The sequence below is a fragment of the Salvelinus alpinus genome, chromosome 7 (assembly GCF_045679555.1).
Source record: "Salvelinus alpinus chromosome 7, SLU_Salpinus.1, whole genome shotgun sequence".
Lineage (NCBI taxonomy): Eukaryota > Metazoa > Chordata > Actinopteri > Salmoniformes > Salmonidae > Salvelinus > Salvelinus alpinus.
The window spans coordinates 56,792,412-56,820,302 of record NC_092092.1 but is presented as its reverse complement, the minus strand read 5'-3'; the positions used below and the strand labels follow the sequence as shown (position 1 = coordinate 56,820,302).

The window sequence follows — 27,891 nt, the reverse complement described above, 5'->3', positions numbered from 1 at the left end:
CCACAGCCATGCTTGTGAACCAGTTGGCCTCCCTCTGCGCTGCTGCTCCACAGCCATGCTAGTGAACCAGTTGGCCTCCCTCTGTTTGCTGCTGCTCCACAGCCATGCTAGTGAACCAGTTGGCCTCCCTCTTTGCGCTGCTGCTCCACAGCCATGCTAGTGAACCAGTTGGCCTCCTCTGTTTTCTGCTGCTCCACAGCCATGCTAGTGAACCAGTTGGCCTCCCTCTTTGCGCTGCTGCTCCACAGCCATGCTAGTGAACCAGTTGGCCTCCTCTGTTTGCTGCTGCTCCACAGCCATGCTTGTGAACCAGTTGGCCTCCCTCTTTGCGCTGCTGCTCCACAGCCATGCTAGTGAACCAGTTGGCCTCCCTCTTTGCGCTGCTGCTCCACAGCCATGCTTGTGAACCAGTTGGCCTCCCTCTTTGCGCTGCTGCTCCACAGCCATGCTAGTGAACCAGTTGGCCTCCTCTGTTTGCTGCTGCTCCACAGCCATGCTAGTGAACCAGTTGGCCTCCCTCTTTGCGCTGCTGCTCCACAGCCATGCTAGTGAACCAGTTGGCCTCCCTCTTTGCGCTGCTGCTTCACAGCCATGCTAGTGAACCAGTTGGCCTCCCTCTGTTTTCTGCTGCTCCACAGCCATGCTATTGAACCAGTTGACCTCCCTCTGTTTTCTGCTGCTCCACAGCCATGCTAGTGAACCAGTTGGCCTCCCTCTTTACACTGCTGCTCCACAGCCATGCTAGTGAACCAGTTGGCCTCCCTCTTTGCACTGCTGCTCCACAGCCATGCTAGGCCCAGGGATGAGCTGTGATACTTTCTACATTTCTGTGCTGGTGACAACAAACACTGGTTGTGGTGAAAACCAAGTATTGCACAGCAGATAAAAATAGAATCGGTGCTAAAGCATTACCTCAGGCAACTCATATATGAAGAGAAAAAAGGTAGCTGTGGGATTGTTATACATTGTACTCACCCATTTTTAGATATGACAGCAGAACATCCAGATTTGCATGTCTATATGTAGAGGAACTGACGGCGCTACTGCTGTCCCCCACCCACTCAACAACGATGGTATTAATGCTGTTTTAGGTTCTCTGTTGTGTGCCTCTCCTCCATGTTCTCAGTTGTCAGTCCACGGGACTTCATGTCCCAGTTCTCATCAATGTGTTGGCTCGTTGCAGTGATGTATGACATTGTGTTCATAGACATCCAACAGTTTGTTGTTAACACCATGTATGGTGTTTGAGAGCTTGCGCTTTGTACTTGCAGAGCAATCATTGTACAATTTCTCCACCAGGGCCTTCACATTTTCTTCGATATGGCCTCTTGTAGTCTGGTTCTAGATATGCCATTAGGGTATTGAAGCCGACATCCTCTACCATCAACTGCAATCATTTCTGTAATCAGCCCTGTGATTTTCTCACTCCGTCCCTTACCGCACTGCAGCCAGCAACGGGTTGGGTCCCGCGGTGCCTCCCTTTCACGTTTGCACCTGTACTGCCACTGTAGCTCAATCCCACCTCACAAAGTTTGCAATTCATCACCTTCTTCTCATTTAACTTCTCAACGTATTTCCCTACAGGACTTCGCTGCTGTCGCTGCCCTGTCTCACACTCTGCCATTTTCCCAACTGTTAACGACGATGACGTGCGGAGCGCTTTATATCTTTGGCAAATAATTGCTCCTATTTACAGCATTTTTGCATTATTTGTAGAATTTTTTTTGTTGCCTTTATGATGATGACCGGGACCTGTTAGTGGTAGTTACATTTTTGGCACTGATTTTATTTATTTTTAAAGAAAATGGATTTGGGGTTAGGGATTTTTTTCTAAACGTTAACAATCTCAAATGTATTTAAATGTCACACTCCTGGTAGAAATTAAGCATTTAAACACCATTGATGAGATATCGTTAAACATGATGAATTATACAATCTCGCCTTGTCTCCTCACTGGCTTCTTCTATTGTTGATGGCACCAGTCGAACCAAATGCCTATAAAAGACAACGATGATGAGGACTGGGGACCTAGTTGCTTTCACCTACTAACACTGTACTGAGATGCACATATTTCACAGGAGAAAGAAGATGTAGGTCAGTGGATCTGGGAGACAGTGAAACCTCACTGAAACCTTACACAGCACCATGTGTCATCAAATCACAGTTTATTTGTCACATACACATGTTTAGCAGATGTTATTGCAGGTGTAGCGAAATGCTTGCATGCTTTATAATGCATTTATGGTGGGAGACTGGTGACACAAATGGCCATAATCAACTGTCATTGTAGGTTATCTCATGTTTATGATAACATAATGTATGCATTACGATTCACATAAAGTGTTCCGATCTTGCTGGACAAGAGTTCACTGATTTTGTGTGTTAGTAACTGTCCTGAGAGCAGTGACGACCTGAGCTTCATCTTTTGAGTTTTCACACAAACTCTCCAGAGCCTTCGTGGCTGTGTCCTGTTGTTCATGGTGATGATGGGTATGTTCTCCTTCAAGAATTGTCATCATCATCATTATCATCACCATAATCACCAACATTATCACCATACTTCCCAGAGGTAGGTCACTAATGGGGACTCACCTCCAGAGCGATCTGAGCAGCCAGACTGATGGTAGTTGGAGTCAGCGTTCTCAGCCACCAGCAGTCTGTCCTCGCTAGTCACAGGACCTTGGGCCAGAGTCCCGATGGCCTTCACTGCCCCTGAAGCTGATAGAAACAGGTTTTCAGACTGAGCAGTACAGAGGGCCTGGATACATGTAGTTAATCCCAAAACTCCCAAACTCACCACACATGTAATATGCTGTCTTGTAAACACTGAACTGAGTGAAGATGCTGTTTGGATCATGTCTCTCTGCCTCCTTTGTGGCTTCTTTGGCCTGGCACACACGAACACTCAGGGATGCACAAAGTACACACAGAAAGATTACTATACATTATAAACTGGGTGGTTCGAGCCTTGAATGATGATTGGCTGAAAGCCATGGTATATCAGACCGTATACCATGGGTATGACAAAACATATATTTTTACTGCTCTAATTACGTTGGTAACAAGTTTATAATAGCATAAGGCACCTCGGGGGTTTGTGATATACGGCCAATATACCACGGCTAAGGGCTGTGTCCAGGCACTCTGTTGCGTTGTGCATAAGAACGTATATTTCCCTATAATGTACGGTATATTTGCACGGTAGAATTCAATGGCTATAGTTCATTCTTACATGTTCTATGTTTGAGATGCCTTTGAAAGCAAAAGACGAATTGAAAACATTATTGGTATTGTTGAATTCGATTCTCGTAATGGCAAGCTAGGACTGATGGTTTGGTTATCTAAACTAGCAAATATGTTTGTTTGTTTGGTTACCACGGCAACCACTGCAGCTCTCTATTAAACTTTCTAGCTACTTCAGTGGATGTTGAACATTTATACGGACAAATGAACACATTTCTAGCGACAAATGTGTTAAATTGTAGCCATTGTATAAAAGGGATAATCAACTCGGGGCTCTATGCGTTCTCTGGAAAATAATGCAACTCCGTGGAAAGTTATTTCCACTACGCTACCACGTTGTGGAAAGCACCTTCCACGTCGTGAATGTTTTTCTATAGAACGCATTGCCCTTCGTTGATGATCTCTTACGTAACCATTACAATATGCTGTGTGTGTATGTGTTGTCACAGTATTGAGTCACCTTGTCCAGCAGGTGCAGGAGGCTTTGTTCCTCTGAAGCTTAGCCAGGTTGGGCTCTATCTGTAGAAACTCATTGAGTAGTAATACCACTCCAGAGCCTCTGAGAAGTTCTTAGCCTGGGACAGGAAAATGACTTATATCACAACACAAACAGACTATGACATAACACTTTTTTCAGCAGTTCTACTGTACCCAAAGTTCTTGGAGGCTTCCAGAGGAACCTCAGACTCCAGCAGCTATGTCACTCCTGAGTGGAGACAGCAATATGAAAGGGTAATGCATTATATAGTACTGTAAATGGAGGACTTGGAGTCCTTAAATTGATATAAAACTCCCACCCAAGCCATTCAAGAGCAGAAAGAGAGAGAAGCAGGGTAACGTCCTACTCACCAGCTCTTATGTGATCATCCTGAGCCCCACATCTGAGTAGAATTCTGATCTCGAGCTAGAGGCCAGAGGGATTCACACTTTCCTGTCAAATTGCAAAGTATTAATAGAAAGCAAAATAATCTAGCTTAATATTAAAGAGTATCAACAAGAGCCCTACTCTAGATAGTCAGTGACAAGGAGCCTCAGGACCTTGGACTAGGGGAAAGGGTTCAGCAATTTACTGTACTGCACTGTAATTAAGGACTACTTAGAAACATTGGAACTGTTGCTGTTTCTAATAACTAGGAAGTACTAGTGAAAGAACTATAAATTGCAGTACTCTCTTACTTGCACTTCAGCACCAGAGGACTATTTTATATTAATCTCCCCTATATCATAATTGTCTGGAAAACTGTGTAGATATTTCTCATATACTGTAATTAAAATAAGTAACGTATTTCAGATGTTGAGCTTCTAAAATGCCTCCTTTTATGTGTAGTAACATAATTGATTTACAGTCAATGCTATTTATCTCAACCAAAAGGGAACTGGCCTCACACTTTTACAGATTGTAGGACAATCCACTTCAAAGTTATAGCAGGAGAGAGATACTTATCTTGTGCCAGTACATCAGTAAGTTAAAGCTATATGTGAACAGAAAACACATTTCCTCTTATAGCTGGGTAATACATATTTTCTGCCTCACACAGGTGTGTGAAAATGTCACTTTTAGTTCAAAAATAATCCTAACGTTGTACTTGTTGGATTGTGAATCCATCTCTAGTTAATTGTTTTATCTGATTGACTGTTACCTTCAATCTAATGCGTTCTAACAACTGATCGGCAATTGCGATAGAGCTTTGATAACTTCCAATTTAATCAACTAAACATAGCCATTAATAATAGCATAATAACACAAGGCTACAACAGCAATAAACTGAAGTTATAGGCTATTTATTGTATCAGTTTGCCAGCTCCAGGTAGGATACACAAGTGGCACAAATTGATTTGCAATGACTCCAGTGATATTGTCATTTCAACATATTTATTGTCACTAATGGTAGCCTACAATGGAATATAAATTAATAGCCTACTTGATGGCCAACAGATGCAGATGTATCATTCTCCACGTTCAAGGTCTGTTTCATTGAGGACTTTCCACCATAACAGAAGCACGATAAGGAGTTCCATAACTTCCATTAGAAATGTCCACTTGCCTGATAGTCAGCAGCAGCAGTTCACAGTGGAATACACTTTTTTTTTTTGAGAAAAGGCAACATACAAGTAGCCCAAAACCTATAACTAATACATTTTCACCCGCGACATCATTTTCAAAGTAGCCCAATTTCAAGAAAACCGCGAACATGGCAACCCTGCTCCTGTGTGCCTGATAATCCAATAGAGGGCGCTATGCGCAAACATCCTGTCAGTGAATCGTCTCACATGAAATAAACCGCTGCGCTGTAAGGCATACGTCTGTGTTACTGTAATTATACTAAAACTCCGAATTCTTGTTTCTTTACAGATGGCCAGCAAGACAGGAAGAACTTGGCTAGATTGAAAAAAGAACCCCGCTAGTTGATAACTTCATAAGTCTTGCTGTCAAAGTAAACTTTAATATGTCAAACTATACCCTATGATGACTACAGTAGATAAGAGAGCTGATAATCTTCTCAAATTTCTGTCATAACACTCTGCCATAATACTGAATTCGTGTGTGAAAATGTCACTTTTAGTTAAAAAAATAAGCCTAACATTGTTGTACCTCTGCTTGATTAGACATAACTCAAACCAGGTCCTTCTCCACATCTCCTTTCCATGTGTTGATGTCTGTCCCTCCATCGCCTCGGGATGTAAGTTGGCTGTATAATGTCTGCAAACTCTGGTCAAATAATGTTATGGAATATATTATGTGAATTCAGTATTATGGCAGAGTGTTATGACAGAAATTTGAGAAGATTACTGCTCTAATTAAGTTGGTAACCAGTTTATAATTGCAATAAGGTACCTCAGGGGTTTGTGGTATATGGCAATATGCCACTGCTACGGGCTGTATCCAGGGTACATTCAAGTGTCCTTTCAACCTCTCCAAAGTGTCCGAATGTGGTAATTGCACTGGTTTTGCACACTGGATGTGCCTAAAAGTTATTGTTCACTATAAAAACAAAATTTCTACAACACCAACCTCTCTCAAACATTGTGGTTGTGTCAGGGACATACAGGGGATATCCAAGTGTTTCAACCTCTCCAAATTGCCTGAACTTTTAGCCTATGCATATCCAATGTATTAGTCCCACATACAAATGAACTGTTTACAAAAACAATATAAAAGTAACAGATATACATTAAAAAAATATATAAAAATGTCATCTTTAAAAAAAATATATATATATTATTGAATATTTAAAATATACAATATACTTGCAGTGAAGCCGCTCAACAACTACATCACATTAGTCATCTAACAGCCTCCCATCCAGAGCGACACACAGAAGCAACAAGGGTCAACGCCCTGCTCAAGGGCACGTCGACAGATCTCCTACAAGGTCAAAAACGGGGACCCGAACCAGCGATCCATCAGCCCTCCAAGATCCTCCTCACAGTTCCCCAAGAGCTGCCCCTCAACCATCCAAGACCCACCCTCCCCTTGAATTTTTTAAATAAATTAATTCCCCACCCCCCAAGACCGTCCCCCAATGCACCAACAACCAACAACCAACAAAATGATCAAAAGAGAAAGACAAAGAGAAAACAGAAAACAACAATGCAAAAAACAAAAGACATCAAGGACAACTAAAATCATAACAGCAAGGCCAACTGAATATGTTTGAGTGCATGTATGGCACTATTTACATGTGTGTCCGTGTATGTGCACATGTGTGCATTTGAATGAGAGTGTGTATATTGCATGTGTACAAAGACCTGCACGGCATCAGCCTCAGGCAAACCAGCATTCACTGTAACAACACAGTGTCATTCAAGCTTACATTTTGTTATGTTTTATTTGGACTTTATTTATTAATTAATTTTTTTACCCCTTTTTCTCCCCAATTTTATGGTATCCAATTGGTAGTTACAGTCTTGTCTCATCGCTGCAACTCCCATACGGACTCGGGAGAGGCGAAGGTCGAGAGCTGTGCGTCCTCCATAACACAACCCACCCGCACTGCTTCTTGACACAATGCCCACTTAACCCGGAAGCCAGCCGCACCAATGTTTCGGAGGAAACACAGTACACCTGGCGACCATGTCAGCGTGCACTGCGCCCGGCCTGCCACAGGAGTCGCTAGCGCGCGATGGGACAAGAAAATCCCTGCCGGCCAAACCCTCCCCTAACATGGACGACGCTGGGCCAATTGTGCGCTGCCCCATGGGTCTCCCTGTCGCGGCCGGCTGCGACAGAGCCTGGATTCGAACCCTGAATTTTTTTTTTTTTACTTTGATCTTTGACCATCATCAAACACAAACTTGGTTACTGTCAGGCCCTGATCTGTTTCACCTGTCCCTGTGATTGTCTCCACCCCCTCCAGGTGTCGCTTATTTTCCCCAGTGTATTTATCCCTGTGTTTCCTGCCTCTCTGTGCCAGTTCGTCTTGTATGTTAGTCGAGTCAACCAGCGTTTTTTCCCCCGTATTCCTTTTGCTATTCTCTTTTTGATAGTCTTACCGGTTTTGAAACCTGCCTGACTGGACTACTTTTCCACCTGCCTGATCATCCTGCCTGCCCTGACCTTGATTCTGCCTGCCCTTTGGTACCTTTTGGACTCTGAACTGGTTTTGACCCTTTCGCCTGTCCACGACCATTCTCTTGCCTTCCCCTATTGGATTAATAAATATTGAAATACTCCAACCATCTGCCTCCTGTGTCTGCATCTGGGTCTCGCCTTGTGTCATGATAGTACAAACTGGCCATGACAGACCCAGCAGACTTTGACCAGCTCCGCCACGCTGTCTCCCTGCAGGAAGCCACCATTGGGAGACATCAGGAGTTGCTACAGAGCCTTTTGGAAGGGCTCAGTTCCTTGACGGAACGCCACGACCATGGGTTAAAGGCTATTATGGAGCAAATCAGGGAGCTAGCTCAGAGACTGTCTGCCACCTCTGATAAACCCCAATCACCCAGTAGTTTTCCCCTATCTGTGGTGAGTTGGTACAGCCTATCCTGACTCCCTGTGAACCCCGCTTACCTCCTCCAGAGGGATATTCGGGGAATCCTGGTGCCTTCCGGGGTTTTCTTTCTCAGTGCTCGCTTATCTTTGAGCTATAGCCATCTTCGTTTTCTTCAGACTGATCGAAGATAGCGTATATAATTACGCTTATGTCGGGAAGGGCGCCCTCCTGGGCTATGGCAGTTTGGGAACAACAATCTGGCATTTGCGGGCATTTGGAGGAATTCATAGCAGAGGTGAGAAAAGTTTTTGAGAGTCCGGTAATCAGGAGAAAGGTGGCCAGCAAACTGCTCGACTTACGTCAAAACTCCCGTAGTGTGGCAGACTACGCGATTTACTTTCGCACGTTGGCCGCCGAGAATGCCTGGAATCCGGAGTCTCTTTTCGATACTTTTCTGCACGGATTATCTGAGGAGGTTAAGGATGAGCTAGCTGCTCGGGAACAGCAGGTGGACCTCGACTCCCTTATCGCCTTAACCATTAAAATTTATGGACGTCTAAGGGAACGCAAGAGTGAGAGGAGGTCTGGTCTCGGGCACACTCGTGCACCCGATATGGCGTGTTCACCTCCTATGGAATCCGGAAGTCTCCGAAGGCAGCTCTTCCGAGAGGAGTCGAAGCCACCTGAGCTCTCTTGTGAATCTTCGACGGGTGAGTTGGATACTCCTGAGCCTATGCAGTTGGGAAGAACTAGGCTATCAGTTTGGGAGCCTTCACGGAGGATGAATAATAACTGTTGTCTGTACTGTGGAGGGGCAGGGTCTCGTCGTACACTAGCCTTCCTTCAACAACGTTTCTGGTGGCCTTCAATGGTCCCTGATGTCTCTGCCTTCGTCACTGCATGCACTGTGTGTGCTCAAAACAAGACTCCACGGCAAGCTCCTTCTGGCCTCCTGCAGCCACTACTGGTTCCTCATCGTCCCTGGTCTCATATATCTCTGGACTTTGTCACTGGGCTCCCTCCGTCTGATGGCAACACTGTCATTCTGACGGTAGTTGACCGGTTCTCCAAGGCCGCCCATTTCATCCCTCTCCCCAAACTACCTGCTGCCAAGGAGACGGCCCAGCTTATGGTGCAGCATGTCTTCCGGATCTATGGACTCACGGTAGACATGGTCTCTGATCGGGGTCCTCAGTTCTCGTCTCAGTTCTGGAAGGCATTCTGCCTTCTCGTCGGCCAGCCTGTCATCCGGATTCCATCCCCAAGCTAACGGTCAGTCCAAGATCTGGAGACCACCTTAAGGTGCCTGGTCTCAACCAACCCCACTACCTGGAGCCGTCAACTGGTCTCGGTGGAGTATACCTGGAACGCTCTTCCCAGTTCTGCAACGGGACTCTTCCATTTTGATTGCTCCATGGGGTATCAGCCTCCACTCTTCCCTGAACAAGAGCAGAAGGTCAGCGTACCCTCGGCCCAGATGTTTGTCCGCCGCTGTCGACGTACCTGGAGAAGAGCCGGGCGGCTATTCTCAAGACTAACTCCAGGTATCGTCGACAAGTGGACCGTCGCCGGACCCCAGCTCCCCACTACCACATTGGGCAGAGGGTATGGCTGTCCACACGGGACCTGCCCCTTCAGGTAGAGTCCGCAAACTGTCCCCTCGTTTCATTGGTCCTTTTCCTATCTCCAGAGTCCTGAGTTCCACTGCTGTCCGTCTTGTGTTACTCTGTACCCTCCGCATTCACCCTAGCTTTCATGTGTCTAGGATTAAGCCTGTATCTCACTGTCCTTTGTCTTCTGTTTCCAGGCCCATCCCTCCCCCCCGGGTTATCGGTGGCCAGCCAGCGTATACGGTGAGACACCTGAAGGTTTGACCACGGGGCAGGGGTACCTGGTTGACTGGGAGGGTTATGGCCCGGAGGAGAGGTGCTGGGTCTGTTTCACCTGTGATTGTCTCCACCCCCTTCCAGGTGTCGCTTATTTTCCCCAGTGTATTTATCCCTGTGTTTCCTGTCTCTCTGTGCCAGTTCGTCTTGTATGTTAGTCAAGTCAACCAGCGTGTTTTTCCCGTACTCCTTTTGCTATTCTCTTTTTGATAGTTTTGACCGGTTTTGACCCCTACCTGACTCTGGACTACTTTCCCCTTGCCTGATCATCCTGCCTGCCCTGACCTTGATTCTGCCTGCCCTTCGGTACCTTTTGGACTCTGAACTGGTTTTGACCCTTTTGCCTGTCCACGACCATTCTCTTGCCTTCCCCTATTGGATTAATAAATATTGTAATACTCCAACCATCTGCCTCCTGTGTCTGCATCTGGGTCTCGCCTTGTGTCATGATAGTTACACACGTGTTCCTCACTGAAAATAGAAATAAGTTGAACTATTTACAAATGGCATTCGTGTTGGTTTTAGGTGTAGATGATTCGATTTCACTTTCACCATAGCTTGTGCACGTCGTGATAGTCTTTGAAGCAGTCCCTCTCTGCCAAGAAACAAAAAACGAATTTCACAATTTTTTTACCCCTGTGTTTTGTGCAATGCTTGCAGTTCTTTCTTTGTCTTTTGGCATGTGTGTTGGATAGTGGCGCTCACTTTGATTGGGGGGTATTGTGATGTTTGTGAGGTTGCTTTGGGCCCCCAATTCAGCCATTACCAATACCAACTGCTCTCGGAAGGCCAACTGGGGGAGAGGGGGTTGACCTTTTGCTTTGGCTATCTGCTTGTGGAGATTTATTTAACTAGCCAAGCCAGTTAAGAACAAATTCTTATTTACAATGATGGCCTACACTGGCCAAACTCGGACGACGCTGGGCCAATTGTGCACTGCCCTATGGGACTCCCAATCCCGGCCGGTTGTGATACAGCCTGGATTTGAACCAGGGTGTCTGTAGTGATGCTTCTAGCACTGAGATGCAGTGCCTTAGACCGCTGCGCCACTCGGGAGCCCTACTGAATTTACTGTAGCAATGTCCACAAAGTGGTAAAAAAAAAAGTATTATACCACTTCCTTGTCTTGTGGAGGACCTGGTAGTAGCCTATCAGAGCATCAGATAGGTTGACACCGCCCATGCTGGCATTGTAGTCCTTCATAGAAACAGGAATGGGGACATTCTTCCTCACCCATGCCCCATTGACATTTTTCACCCTCCTTGAGACATGGTTGTTATTGAATGCCTTATGCTGTGTGGTGAGCATGGTTACTTCCCTAGTGTCCTTCCATTTCACAAAAAGCAGCTTGTCAGTCCTGATCCAACACATGGTCCACCTCTCCGATGTCTGTGTCATGTTGTTTACCTTGGTCTTGGGGAAACCGGTTCTGTTAGGATGAATGGTGCCACAAGCCCCTATTTTTTTTCTTTTTCGAGAGGTCTATGAAAAGCATGGGAGGAGTATAAAAATTGTCCACAAAGAGCTTGTACCCACTTCCAAGTAAGGGCAAGTCCATCAGATGCATTACAGAGATAACTAAGGCCCATACCAGTGGGTGTGATAGATAGATTTTAAGCAGGCTGGTAGTACGTTTTGCATGCCTCTACCATGTCATGATAAAGGGGCTTGACTCTTGCAAGACGATCATACCCTGCAGTCCCCTTCTTCTGGTCATTCTCCTAATCCTTTTGTGGGTCACTCATGTGAAGAGTACGGTTGATGGCCAATAATCGGTTTTCACTCATGATGGAGGTGGGGAACTGGAACCGATAGAGTGGGGACTTGCTCCAGTTGTCATCTAGTCTTAATACCTTTACCAGTCCCATGTAAATCACCAAGGAAATGTAGTTGAGCATGTCACCCATGGTGACAGATTTCCAGGACATCTTCCTTCCCCCCTGATGCTTCTTGTCCCCATACTTGTTGGTATTACTAATTTGTGTTCCTAGTACAGAGGTGGTAAAGTAGAGGTGAAACAGCTGTAAGGGGGTGTATGTTTCATCACTAACCAACTGGGCCTTCAGGTCATTTGGGTTTAAACCTAAATTGTTATGGCTCCTCATCATCTTCAAGGAATGTATGCCACCTGTCCTCAGTTTCATCTCCCTCTGTTGTGCTGCTTCCACTGCCTCTCCCTCTTCTCTGTTGAGGCCTAGATCTCCTCCCTGCCCCCGCACCTCCAGATGATCTTGCAGAGAGGGGAGTGGTGCCAGGGCCTGCAGTGGGGGTGGTTGAAGAGGAGTGGGGTCTTTGTCGAGTGGTGGATGTAGAACTATCAGACGGGATGATTGACATAGCAGTGGGGGGTGAAGACCTTGACCGGAAAGGGCGCTTGCTGGGGAGGGGTGGCTACCAAACGTCATCATCCAAATTCTCTGCATCCTCCACTCTGTGGTGACTAAAATAAAGGGATATATTGTTGTAAGACACATGAAGCACTGACGACAGACAGGGAGGGGGGGAAGGGAGGGAGGAACACGTCACAAAGGGAGAAGTCAGTGATGATGACAATGGCATGAATCATGTATTCACAGCAAAAAAGTGAAGGTAGCTTTAAATGCTAATTTGCCATCTCTGACTACCTAGTTAGCTAGGCTACCCAGAGTTCGCTCTCAAATTTCGAAAAAAGTAGCTATGAACTCACATTTCCCATTTGAGACAGACAGGGTCAGGTTTCAATGTAACAGGGCGTTAAAAATACAAATAATGTAACTAAGTAGCTAACGTAACTATTATCTCGCTAGCCAATGTTAACTGCTAGCTAATGTTCCAGTCAGATGTCACAATGACAGCTGTAATCTTGGCGTAGCACGAGCTACTCTCGTGAGGTGATGAAGAACTGCACAGGGATGTGGAGAGTAGCCAAAATGAAGGTGAGCCACCTGCCAGACTGAAATCTAGATTTGTCTTTATGATTGAAGCATCAAATTGTCAGGCAGGCCTAATTCACTTTTTATATAAATAGTGTTAATTTTTGTCAAAATTATTTTGTAAATTAAATTGAATGTAAACGTTTTAGAGCTGAAAAATAAAGTATACTGTTCTTTCCCTCTTCTAGTGAAAACTTTTGGTGCAATTCTATTTTACACCCACAAGATGGTGTCATATACTGGAGCACTGAACAGCCTACGGCAGTCATTAATGTAGCCTATCTTTGCTCTGATTCAAAATACAGTCTATTGAGCTAGGCCAGGGATGAGCATTGTTGATGGGGGTGGGGGCCACAAAAATTAAGAACTCATGAGGGGCCGCAGTGGCTCGCAGGTCTTCTTACCCACATTCATTCATATGTGAAATTTTGTTGGCTAACTAAAACAATGGGGGCCACCTGGTCGGTAATGATTACTGCAAGTTTAGGTAGCTTGCCGCTAGACTAATTCACCAATTGACTGTCATAACAAGAAAACTGCTGATGCACTACCAAATTTTGAAATTGCACCTTGTGTATTCTACTATTCTAACTCTCAACAGTATGTTGAGACCCCAACTCAGTTCCAAAAAAAGTATTTTTATTTTGGGGGGGGGCAATACAAAAAGGGGGCAGCGGCCACCAGCTGCCTATCCCTGAGCCTGGCTATCCACCATGGTCTATGTAGGTTAATAAAGATGCAACGAGGATAATAAACTATTAAGAAAAAACAACAACCTTTTAATCATGTTTATATTTTTTATCAAATGGCTTTAATATAACTTTAATATAAACGTCTTGACATCGCCTACATAAAATGCAATTCCCAATTACTCCAGGTCAAGGTTAGAACAGGTAAAAGTTACATATTAATCAAGGGATGATTGTTGGATGATGCTTTGTAAACATCAATCAAAACAAACTGAACATAACCCGATGGCCAGGACATAGTGCAGTGTACTGCATATGTCAAGAGGTTTTCCACCTTCCTTTGCCATCGTATGACAAAGAGGCTTTTTGAATGAGGGGTATCATTTACATCCTATTCCCATCATGGTCATTTGGTCACCGGCGGTCAGGGCCTCACTGAAGAAAGTCTTTGTTGCTACTTGTGCTCATTTTACTAAGCCTTTTATTGTTGGAACAGAGGAAAGACTACAAGCTGCGTGTGTAGAGCTGGCCTTATTGTGTTTCCTACCGCAGATTCTAAAATACACGTCTTAAAACCCCTCTCCTTTCAGCTCTCCACTTCCACCAATTGTTTCTGCCTGAGTCTTATCTTGCTGCCCTCCCTTTCCCAAGGGTAATGTGCTCTGTTCTCTGAAGACTCCATCATATTAGTGAACACACTGCATAGCAGCTAGATCCTCACTCTGGGTGGAACATGGTGACCACATGACCAGTCTCACACGTTCTCATGTGGTCAGGAACAAAAGGTTTGATGAAGAAAATAACATTGTTTCATCATATTATGAAGTCAGATTACATACAAATTGAATATATGCTCCTGCCTTTTTGTCCTCTCTCCATTATCTGTGGTCAGTGAGATGTCTCTATTTATTCTTCACTCAGCCCATAATCATGGCCTCTTTAGAGGATTATGTATCCCATAATCATGGCCTCTTTAGAGGATTATGTAGCCCATAATCATGGCCTCTTTAGAGGATTATGTAGCCCATAATCATGGCCTCTTTAGAGGATTATGTAGCCCATAATCATGGCCTCTTTAGAGGATTATGTAGCCCATAATCATGGCCTCTTTAGAGGATTATGTAGCCCATAATCATGGCCTCTTTAGAGGATTATGTAGCCCATAATCATGGCCTCTTTAGAGGATTATGTAGCCCATAATCATGGCCCCTTTAGAGGATTATGTAGCCCATAATCATGGCCTCTTTAGAGGATTATGTAGCCCATAATCATGGCCTCTTTAGAGGATTATGTAGCCCATAATCATGGCCCCTTTAGAGGATTATGTAGCCCATAATCATGGCCTCTTTAGAGGATTATGTAGCCCATAATCTTGTGGTAGGCCAATCTATGAGTTATTTTTTTCAACCTTTTAGATTTTTTTATTGATACGTAAAATCGAAAAAGTAGACATAAAACATACCACAGGACAGGGTATTCTTGATGTATGATTGACTTATGTGCGTCAGTAAAAGTGATTGAACCTGCATTTCTGGACATATTATTTACCTTCAATAATCTGGTAAGGGTTTTGACATTTATTATACTGTCACATTCATGATTAATTCCTTCTATCTAGAGGGAGAGTTAAGTCATCACACACACTTGCAGAGCAAATGGCATTACTCCCACTACAATTCGAGCTTTATCAATTCTTTCCCATGTTCTCATGTATCATATCACCATTTTTGCCACTGCAGGGGAAGGAAGAATGTTGTTCTTCACAGATCACGGCGTAAGTAGTGGGTCTCACCTATCAGTTGTCCAGGGGCCATGAGGGAACACAGCCCAGATTGGCTCTGCGGTACTGCACTGCTGCTCAACTCCTCAGAATGGTAGGTCATGCAGGTCTTGAGTTGTGATGGGCGGAAAGGTGAGGCAGGATGTTCTTATTTACAGTTCCTGCCACAGAGAGCTGCCAGAGCCATTTGTTGCAGTGATTGAGGAAAACAGTCTGCTGCACATCCACACACCATGGGGTGCTGCTTGGGAACAGAGGTCTCCTGCTATGTACAGAGTGTTACCGGTATTTACATTTGATATAAAAAGCTGCATATCCTGTTTCCAAAGTTAAAAATAAATCCAGCAAATATTTATTGTAAACATTCGGACCGATACCTTCTATCAGATATGACAATGGTTGTTTACTTTTTGAAAGAAAAAAACACCTCTGACATGCTGATGGGTACCCCAGACAAGATCATCTCTACTTTTAGATACTAGGATTGCTATTTTCAATTGATCAAGGTCAAGGGCAGGCACAAAACCAAAGTAGCTGGTTTTACATTCACTTTATACAACATTGTGACTTGTTTTGGGCAATAAAGGGCTGTGTAAGTTGGTGAATTGTGAAACAGTAAATTCAAGAATTGAAATTCACTGTAATGTTGATGTTGCACTAAATGCATCTGTTTGTGGTGTCTGACTGGTTCATTAAAATTCTTTCTCTTCCTGTCAGTGAATTCTTTCAAAGGTTCTTCACGTCATTCAAAACCAATAAAACAATACACATGTTTGATGTAGAATAGGTGAGGCCAACACGTCATCAATAAATATAAAAATAATGTAGGCTATTCACATGTCATATACAGTGAAATAATGTAGAAAGTGATTCTAGAACGTCACACTGTCACTGCAGTTTGTCTTTGACGTTGCGTCCTTCCTCTGTTTTTCACTATAAAGACTCAGCGCGTGGACTGCAAGCAGTGCTGAGTACAGGGGCGGGATAATAAATTCTCAGACAGTTGCACATGAATTAATCTACACTACCGTTGTTCAGAGGATAATTGGCTGATTTTGCTCTGTGTTTGTTTGAAGTCTGAGGCTTTTGTTTTATTCTACCAAATATTTTAAGAATCACCCACTTGGTGGCAATGCTTGTTTAAATTCCTTTCACTCAGTTCCAAAGAGTGGAGGGAAAACGTCGCACAGGTCGCACCTGCCCTCTGGGACTGCACTCATCTGTCTCTTCAGTTGCAAGTACTAGTCAGTGTGGAACCAAAACTGCACAGGGGAGCTGTCGTGCAAAACAAGCTATGGGATACGTGGAAAACTGCTGAGTTTCTTACATTTTGATCTAAGGATTTTTTTGGATTAAAAACTAAAAGGACATATTTTCATTTATATCACTTGTGGACTGTTACCTGAGAGACTATATCGCTTTTTATTCTCAGCCAACACTTGTGGCTCTTTCTTGGGATTTTCTGGGGGTATCATCGGTGGTGGATAGAATGGCCCCGCTCAACTGTGTCAAACTCTCAGTCGTCTTTCATTTAATCACAACTATAAGCGGTAAGAATTATTCCATATGTATCCAGAGAAGATTTCTCCTTTTATTATTTGGCTATTCGAGTTGGACCGCAGTATAATTATGTTCCTTGAAGTCACTTAAAGTTAATGCCTCTACATTTGGTGATTTATTTTCCTGTATGAATAAATTAAGATTGATATTCACATTTGGTCTGTTATTATGCTGGAATGCAGCTTATTAATGAGTATAAGGCGTTTTTCTATTCAATTTGTTTCGAATGGTTTGAAGAGATTAACTAAATTTGTTTTGAACTTGTACCCTTTTACGAAATATGATGTTGATGCGGCAAGGATAATCTTGCTTAAAAAGCATGACCATATCACACAATCCAACTGAGTTAAAATGTCACCTGTTGCTGAAGTTGAATGCACATGTTGTTTCTTGGGATTGAAATTCCATGTCGTTGAAATTGAGTCAATATGATAATTCAAGTTCATTGAAACGTCCAACAATCCAAGGTTGAGGTTCGGCAGTGAGGAGTCCATACACGTATGGACATTGCAGTACAACTTGTCACCAGTAGAGGTAGTCACTTTCCATTGAAGAGAGGATGTAATTGAGTAAACGCTGCTGTAGTGTGTTACCTGGGTGAATTTATTACCTATACCTGTGAGTTTATTACCTACACCTATGAGTTTATTACCTATACCAACCTATGAGTTTGTTACCTTTACCTACCTATGAGTGTATTACCTATATGAGTTTATTACCTATACCTTTGAGTTTATTACCTATACCTATGATTTTATTACCTATACCTATGAGTTCATTTCCTATACCTACCTATGAGTTTATTACCTATACTTACCTATGAGGTTATTACCTATGCATACCTATGAGTTATTACCTATACCTATGAGTTTATTGCCTATACCTATGAGTTAATTTCCTATACCTACCTATGAGTTTATTACCTATACCTATGAGTGTATTAACTATACCTATGAGTTTACCTATACCTATGAGTTTATTACATATACCTAACTATCAGTTTATTACCTATACCTATGAGTTTATTAACTATACTTATGAGTTTAATACCTATACATATGAGTTTATTATGTATATCTATTCATTTATTACCTTTACCTTTGAGTTTATTGCCTATACCTATGATTTTATTACCTATACCTATGATTGTATTACCTATACCTACCTGAGTTTATTACCTATGCATACCTATGAGTTTATTACCTATACCGATGAGTTTATTACCTATACCTATGAGTTTATTTCATATACCTATCTATGAGTATATTACCTATACCTATGAGTTTATTAACTATACCTATGAGTTTATTACCTATACCTATGATTTTATTACCTATACTTACCTATGAGTTTATTATGTATATCTATGAGTTTATTACCTATACCTATGAATTTATTACCTTTACCTACCTATGAGTTTGTTACCTATACATTTGAGTTTATTACCTATGCCTACCTATAAGTTTATTACCTATACCTACCTATGAGTTTATTACCTATTCCTACCTATGCATTTATTGCCTATACATATGCCTTTATTACCTATACCTATGATTGTATTACTTATACCTACCTATGAGTTTATTACCTATGCCTACCTATGAGTTTATTACCTATACCTACCTATGAGTTTATTACCTATACCTACCTATGAGTTTATTCCCTATATCTACCTATGAATTATTACCTATACCTATGAGTTTATAAGTCGCTCTGGATAAGAGCGTCTGCTAAATGACTTAAATGTAAATGTAAATGTATTGCCTATACCTATGAGTTTATTGCCTATAACTACCTATCAGTTTATTACCTATACCTACCTATGAGTTTATTACCTATACCTACCTATGAGTTTATTCCCTATATCTACCTATGAATTATTACCTATACCTATGAGTTTATTGCCTATAACTACCTATCAGTTTATTAGCTATACCTACCTACTGTATGAGTTTATTACCTTTTCCAACCTTTGAGTTATTGCCTATACCTATGAGTTTATTGCCTTTACCTATGAGTTTATTACCTCTACATATTAGTTTATTACCTATGCCTACCTATGAGTTTATTACCTATGACTACCTATGAGTTTATTACTTATACCTACCTATGAGTTATTGCATGTACCTATGAGTTTTTTGCCTATACCTATGAGTTTATTAGCTATACCTACCTATGATTTTATTTTGTACAGTACTGGTCAAAAGTTTGGACACATACTCATTCCAGGGTTTTTCTTTATTTTAATATTTTCTACATTGTCGAATAATAGTGAAGAAATCAAAACTATGAAATCACACACATGGAATCATGTAGTAACCAAAAAAGTGTTCAACAAATCAAAATATATTTTAGATTTTAGATTCTTCAAAGTAGCCACCCTTTGCCTTGAGGACAGCTTTGCACATTCTTGGCATTCTCTCAACCAGCTTCATGAGGAATGCTTTTACAACAGTCTTGAAGGAGTTCCCACATATGCTGAGCACTTGTTGCCTGCTTTTTCTTCACTCTGTGGTCCAACTCATCCCAAACCATCTCAATATGGTTGAGTTCGGGTGATTTTGGAGGCCAGGTCATCTGATGCAACACTCCATCACGCACCCTCCTTGGTCAAATAGCCCTTACACAGCCTGGAGGTGTGTTTTGAGTCATTGACCTGTTCAAAAACAAATGATAGTCCTACTAAGTGCAAACCAGATGGGATGGTGTATCACTGCAGAATGCTATGGTAGCCATGCTGGTTAAGTGTGCCTTGAATTCTAAATAAATCACTGACAGTGTCACCAGCAAAGCACCGCCACACCATCACACCTCCTCCTCCATGCTTCATGGTGGGAACCACACATGAGGAGATCATCCATTCACCTACTCTGAATCTCACAAAGACACGGCGGTTGGAACCAAAAATGTCAATTTGGACTCATCAGACCAAAGGACAGATTTCCACATGTCTAATGGCCATTGCTCGTGTTTCTTGGCCCAAGCAAGTACCTTCTTATTATTGGTTTGCGACTGCACTTAAAGAAGCTTTCCAATGTTCTTGAAATTTTCTGGATTGACTGACCTTCATGTCTAAAGTAATGATGGACTGTCATTTCTCTTTGCTTATTTGAGCTGTTCTTGCCATAATATGGACTTGGTCTTTTACCAAATAGGGCTATCTTCTGTATACCACCCCTATCTTGTCAAAACACAACTGATTGGCTCAAACGCATTAAGAAGGAAAGAAATTCCACAAATTAACTTTTAACAAGGCACACCTGTTAATTGAAATGCATTCCAGGTGACTACCTCATGAAGCTGGTTGAGAGAATGCCAATCAATGCAAAGGGTGGCTACTTTTAAGAATCCAAATATAAAACACTTTTTTTTATTACTACTTGATTCAATATGTGTTATTTCATAGTTCTAATGTCTTCACTATTATTCTACAATGTAGAAAATAGTCAAAATAAAGAAAAACCCTGGAATGAGTAGGTGTGTCCAAACTTTTGACTTGTACTCTATACCTACCTATGACTTTATTGCCTATACCTATGACTTTATTAATTATACCTACGAGTTTATTACCTATACCTATGAGTTTTTACCCTATACATATGAGTTTATTACCTATACCGATGAGTTTATTGCCTATACCTATTTATGAGTTTATTAGCTATAACTACCCATGAGTTTATTACCTAAACCTACCTATGAGTTTATTACGATACCTACCTATGAGTTTATTGCCTATACGTATGAGTTTATTACATATACCGATGAGTTTATTACCTATACCTATTTGTTTGTTGCCTATACATATGAGTGTATTACCTATACCTATGAGTTTATTGCCTATACCTATGAGTTTATTTCCTATACCTACCTATGAGTTTATTACCTATACCTACCTTTTAGTTTATTACTACCTGAGTTCATTACTTATACTTACCTATGAGTTTATTACCTATACCTATGAGTTTATTACCTATACCTACCCTACCTATGAGTTTATTACATATAATTAAGAGTTTATTATCTACACCTTATTAAGTTGACTGTTCCCACTTAATCTCAAATTTGTTCATGTAGTTTTTTGTGTATAAAGAATCTGTATTGGACATTGGTGGAGTTCTCAGATGTGTTACAGTTAACTAGGCCCCTGGAGGAGGTGAAATATATTTGAAAACAGAACCAGTGTTTACAGTTATGGTGAAAATATTTATTTCAGTATTGTTGTCATGGGGATCTCCAGAGTGAAAGGTTATTCAACATCTTGAGAATAGAATGTGTTTCACAAAGTAAGCCACATTGTTATCACTTGCCAGTTCCAGGATCGTGATGCGTCTCCACATAAGGGAGTGAACATTATTTATAATAAGGCTTACATGGAGAAAATTGGACCTCTGAAATGGAAATTATATATTTTATGCAAACAATCCCTGAACACTTAAAAAAAACAAGTGACCCTCCCCTATACCAAAATAATAATTAACACATAAATTGGATAGCAAAGAACATGCCTACTGTTTATCCTCACTTATTGGACAGACCAGAGCCTTAGATATGCAGTTTTAAAAACAGTTTTTTGTCCTGTAAGCATTACATGGCATTGCAGGAATTTTGATAGCGCACAGGGCTTCGGGCCAGAAGGTTGTGGGTTCGCAGACCACCACAAGAGAAGGGTTGGAAAGATCTGTAAAAGCATTGAATTAATCTATCCTTGTATTTGCATGTCTGAGAACACAGGACCATTAATAAATATTTCATGCAATTCTACATTATTTTACATATTAGCAGTATCTTTTTAATATCACAAAAATTACCGAAATCACAGGCTAAGAATGAACAGAGAGCTAGGCCTATGTGTTCATCTCATCATACTTCTCTAATGCCAAATTTTGTTTGCAACAAAAATAATTAAATCTGAGATGTCATTAGGAATCTGTGCATGGTACTTTCAAAAGTTATGCCTACCTTTCCACCCCAGACAGAGTAGGCCTAGACACAGAAAAATAAATTTTTTAACTGCTGGCTACTCTTCTTCCGTTGCTTAACCCAATGAGAGAAGTGTTTCCCCAAAAACTGTCTGGGTTTAAACTAGGGATGCACGATACATCGGTGAACATATTGGAATCGGACGATATTAGTTAAAAATGCCAAAATCGGTATCTGCCCGATGTCTAGTTTAACGCGGATGTTAAAAACCGATGTCAAAGCTGCCGTGCATGCTTATATAATGTAGGTACATGACGTAATAACGCCACATAACATTTTGCTCTACACATGCAACACAGCATCTCTAACCTAGCCCACAATGTCTGCTGTGTGGATCGAGCAGTCAACAAGTCGAGCAGTCATTTGAAAGAGGAAGAACATTTCAGCAAGACAACTCAAAGTCGAAATCCATTAAAGCCAAGATAATGGAATTCATTGCCCTTGACAATCAACCGTTCTCTGTCGTGGGTGATGTTGGCCTTTGCCGACTGGTCAAGCACCAGTACACACTACCAAGTGCGCTATTTTTCAGATGTTGCCCTACCGGAGTTACACAGTAATAGCGTCACTGCTATTAGCTTCACGACATACATACTATGGAACGCCGTTTGGGTATAAGATACAGTAGCACTGTCAAAGCTGTACAAAAAAGTCTGCAAATAAGCCAACACCGGCCACGAAAGATGTGTTTACAATTACGCGTTGGTAATACAGCATTATTTGTTCGACCGCAACTTCTGGGATAGCTAGCTTTAGCTTGGTACCTAGCTAGCACCAATACAACCAGCCTGAGAACAATGACCAGTAGAAACTGCAGTCATTTTCATTATTCTTAGCAATGATTTAGGAATCCTTGCGAGTAAGTATTAGCTAGGTTGCCACTTGTTGTTCACCTATTGAAATTAAACTTCAGTTCATGAAAATAAATAGCTAGCCAGCTCCTTAACCCTGTTGCCCAAAGGTAACGTTATAAGCAGCTAGCTAACTTCATCTGGCTAGTGAGGCTCGACCGGACCGGGTTATTGATTAGCCACAATAAGGATTAGGCACAATAGTGGAATTTGCAGTTTGCCTTTAAAATAAAAGTGTGTCATTGACAGTGATGCAAATGAATATAAATAGTAGAATTATGCCATACTTTTATTTTGAATGCTAACCGCAAAGTCCACTTTTGTGGCTAATCCTTATTGTGGCTAGCTTCACATAGATGGGTCCGACCACCATTAATCAAATAAGAACTGTCTTATGAACAAGGGTTATTTTATATGACGACACCTAGCTATATAAACATAGCAAAAAAAGAAACCTGTTTTTCAAAGATAATTCGTAAAAATCCAAATAAATTCACAGATCTTCATTGTAAAGGGTTTAAACACTGTTTCCCATGCTTGTTCAATGAACCATAAACAATTGATGAACATGCAACTGTGGAACGGTCGTTAAGACACTAACAGCTTACAGACGGTAGGGAATTAAGGTCACAGTTATGAAAACTTAGGACACTAAAGAGGCCTTTCTACTGACTCTGAGAAACACCAAAAGAAAGATGCCCAGTGTCCCTGCAATGTCCGTACTGTGAGACGCCTAAGACAGTGCTACAGGGAGACAGGATGGACAGCTGATCGTCCTCGCAGTGGCAGACCACGTGTAACAACACCTGCACAGGATCAGTACATCCGAACATCACACCTGCGGGACAGGTACAGGATGGCAACAACAACTGCCCGAGTTACACCAGGAACGCACAATCCCTCCATCAGTGCTCAGACTGTCCGCAATAGGCTAAGAGAGACTGGACTGAGGGCTTGTAGGCCTGTAAGGCAGGTCCTCACCAGACATCACCGGCAACAATGTCGCCTATGGGCACAAACCCACTGTCGCTGGACCAGACAGGACTGGCAAAAAGTGCTCTTCACTGATGAGTCGCGGTTTTGTCTCACCAGGGATGATGGTCGGATTCGCGTTTATCGTCGAAGGAATGAGCGTTACACCGAGGCCTGTACTCTGGAGTGGGATCGATTTGGAAGTGGAGGGTCCGTCGTGGTCTGAGATTGCAGGCAATCTCAACACTGCATTACAGGGAAGACATCCTCCTCCCTCATGTGGTACCCTTCCTGCAGGCTTATCCTGACATGACCCTCCAGCATGACAATGCCACCAGCCATACTGCTCGTTCTGTGCGTGATTTCCTGCAAGACAGGAATCTCAGTGTTCTGCCATGGCCAGCGAAGAGCCTGGATGTCAATCCCATTGAGCAATAATGTTGAGCAATATGTTCCCATATGCATCGGAGTCACGTCTTTCCCGAGTATTTTACAGGTTGTTTCTAGAATATAGTATTGCGGACCAAAGCGTTGTTATAGATCACTTCATTAAATTGGATCCGTTTTATTTTCTTACAAATCTTAAGCTAGCAAATGCTTTTTTGCCATTTTCTTTAATATAAACGTAGACCAATGGCATACCCTCTCATACCGCCTAAATTCAAGTCTCGGTTTTAACTTAACAGCCCTTCATTGACACAGAGGTAGGCTATTTAAAGAGTGCATGGTGGGTGGAGGAATTGACCGACAAATCTATGGATATAGCACTATAGCCTAATTTTGTCTGTCACAGAGGTAGGCCTACCTCTTATTTCTTAAATAGCATTTTTTGGACTAGGTCTAATAAAAATAAAATAAAAACAGAAGAAGCCTTTGACTCTCCTCCTGAACTGCTACAGTAGGCCTACACAGCACAGACATTGCTTAGGCAGCACACACATTTTTCTTTGATCAGCATGAGCAGAGCAGGCCGGGGCCCAGGATTGGAATACTCATTGCAGTGTGTAATGCAGCCTAGTTTTATTTACACCATCCCAAAGCAGCTATTTTAGAAATGCATGCACTTCGTAGCCTATAGCCTATAGGCTATGTAATCGTTTGATTGAGACCACACTAAATATCCTATAGGCGCATTTGATATTTCGCGGCCAGCGGAAAATCAGAGATCAGGGGCGGCATTGGGCACACATCAATATATAGCCTAATAAGCAACTATGTTTTAAACACTGAGAAATATAGACATTTCATCAATTACAAAATGGCATGACCCTCCCCTTGACTAGATAAAAAAAAAATACTAAACCCTCCCCTTGACTGAAATGTAAAAAGCATGACCCTCCCCCATTTTCCTCCAGGTAACCATTCTGTACATTTCGATCTGTCCCTAAACAAGATGGAGCAGTACTTTCTCCACATTCTGTCTTGCCCGGTGTGCAACACAGATATGTCTTCCTCCCAATGTCCAAATATTTTTCAGTCCCTCTAGCTTTATCTACACTGTTTCCAAGTAGATTTCCTTCACTGTCCACACGCAGAGCATGGGAAAAACACAAGGAAGAAACAGACAAGGGGTGGGGAGGGCAGGAGGCACCCTGGAATTGTTCTGGCCAATAGAGGTCACGGAAACGTGACATGCTATGCTCTCAGTGAAGCACCAATGTATGTCAAGCCCCAATCTCAAGACAATGAGGCTGAGCAAAGGTGGACCATTGTTTCTGCATGGCGGTAGGCTGTATGGTAGAGCCATTCGTAGTAAACTCATCTCAAGACTGAGGCAGATGTGGAGAGGTTTGGTCAGTGGGACAGGTACGGTACAGCACCACAGAGATGGGGGGGTGATTTGTCCTCTACAATCTGAAATAAACCCAACTAAGTTGAATAACAGGCATCTATCTATTCCTTGGGTTAAATGCAGAACACACATTTCGGTTGAATGCAACTGACTAGGTATCCCCTTCCCATTATAGTATTGGTGGTGCTACTTTGTTTAGCATTGAGATTGTTGGTGGATTTGTAAGGCAATGCTGGTGATAGGTGAAATAGGAAGCGTTGATTACACTGTAGATGCTTGAAATTGGTAAATCCTTTTTCCTATTGCTTTTCCTCCTGACACACACACCAAGCGTCTCTGTTTCTCTTTGATTGACTGCCAACATAGCCACCAGTGCAGTGTCATTCCAAGGTGAAATATGAACTGAGCTGTTGGTGTTTGCAGGTTCCTCAGATCTCTTACCTCTCCTGTGCATGATGGATTCTTGTATTGGGAGATTTCTACCAGCACAGCAGAAGCACTTCAGTTGAATCTGGATGTTCAGTTGCTATTGCTGTTGTTAACAGGGATGATATCAGCATCCCCCTCTATAAGACATATATCTCTCTTGCTGAGCCAGCTGTATATTTAGTTTTAATCCCTGCATGGGATTTCAATTTCAAGAATCCTCCTGGCTTACACAGTGGAAGAGCTTGTAGGAACCTCAATATACAGGATCTTCCTATAGTTAACCACGTTTAATTCTATATAACCAGGAAAAGCTGACTGGCCACCCATCTTGGCCAGATGTTCCTTTATTCAGCTTTTTTAAAGGGGAGGCTAAGGCATTCTGTCTCCAAACTCCCAAAGCTAATCTACGGACTAATAAAAAAGTCACTCTCTCTTACTGTTGTCTTAACCATATTGTTGGCAGAGTGCAGTGCTTTCTGAAGGACCCAGCGTGAGAGTGCAGTCACAACAGTTAGAAACTCTTAACTGCACAGTAAATAGTAGTAGCAACTTCTTTTTTTGGCAGTACTCTTGTCATGGTTTTCAGGTCTCCGTTGTACATCTGCCACCAGAGCATAAAACATCTTGTGAGTTTGTCTTTCTGTTTTTCTGTTCTGAAAGACTCAAACTAGAGACAACTCACCGTGAAATACCACTGTCTCAGAACAACATCTCAGCGGGATGGCTGTATCCTCACACTATGAGGCAATGAACATGAGGAATATAACAGTACAGGACAGGTTAACCCCAATGTAACCTTACAAAACCAGTATAGCCCACCAACTGTGAGCCAGTAAAGCCTGGAAATGGAACATTTTAAGTTCCTTTTCTGGGAAATTCACAGCAGCATTAAAGCCTGTTGCTTAACCAAAATATATTGTGATAAATGTGTGGAAATATTGTAATGTTCCATTGAGGTAAAAATGGTGGCCCTGAGCACCACAGTGCGATACAGGAAGCCAGTGATCATGTCAGTGGCCACTGACTGACTACCGCTGACTACTGTTGTGCTTCTCTGCTATATCCATGGACACACTGCAGCGAAGATGACTCACAAGCCTCTGACCTTTCTCTTTCATAAAGGAGTGCGCCCCCCACCATCCTCTCTCTCCCTTTGTTCTCCATGTTGGACATACAAAGAGATGGAGTGGCAAGGTTAAACGAGGGAGTCATTATTCCACATTGTTGTTTTTGCCTTGAAGACCCCAAAAAATATCCTTTCCTCCTCACTCCAGAGATGGCGTTGCTGGTACATGGTAGGACGGGAAGCACAGGGAGACGTGTACCAGCCGCAGATGAGGGAATTCCGTACATTATACCCTGCACTTTAAGGTATGACTGGGGATTTCCTCACAAACACAGTGACAGTACAGTCATCTCATACCGTAATAAATAGGGTTTTATTACATAGTATCAGACATGAGCTGTTGGCCGCTAGCCCGGACTGCCTGGCACAGCCACATTCAGACTCCCACTCTTGTTCTCTCACCCGCTCTTGCTTTTGTTCTCTCTCTCTTCCTCTTTAAGCAGATTCACATTGGGTTCAGCAGTTTCTTACCCAAAGGATTCAACATCATGAGATAGTTGTTGTATTACACAAGTGTTTGGCAGCACAGCTGAAACTATTTTGGGGTTTTTCAAGAGCACACTGATTTCCATGGGGACTAGACACAAAGATAGGGTTTGGATTAGTTTAAAAACGGTCAAATTAGCAATGTTGGAATTGGTCATTGTTTGGAGGCCTTGTTTGTTCTCTGTTCTTTGTTTTCTGTTTGGCTTGACCACAAACACTTCAGAATAGAACTTGGAATCACATCATTT

The 27,891-nt window shown here is 42.3% G+C and overlaps 1 protein-coding gene and 1 long non-coding RNA gene across 2 annotated transcripts in view; one reads left to right on the top strand and one right to left on the bottom strand.

The window, feature by feature from the left end:
- Nucleotides 1-2,150: 2,150 nt before the first annotated feature.
- Nucleotides 2,151-3,720, bottom strand: LOC139580228 (uncharacterized). Its single transcript, XR_011676006.1, has 2 exons — nt 2,798-3,720; nt 2,151-2,718 (listed from the first exon to the last, which is right to left on the bottom strand). It is a non-coding gene; the product is annotated as an uncharacterized lncRNA (long non-coding RNA).
- A 12,689-nt stretch (nt 3,721-16,409) lies between these two features.
- The window catches only part of LOC139581277 (vascular endothelial growth factor receptor kdr-like), an 81,278-nt gene continuing 69,796 nt past the window's right edge, over nt 16,410-27,891 (top strand). The window contains exon 1 of the mRNA XM_071410854.1: nt 16,410-16,997. Coding sequence (XP_071266955.1) covers nt 16,937-16,997 — 61 coding nt within the window. The 5' untranslated portion in view covers nt 16,410-16,936. The remainder of the gene's footprint in view (nt 16,998-27,891) is intronic.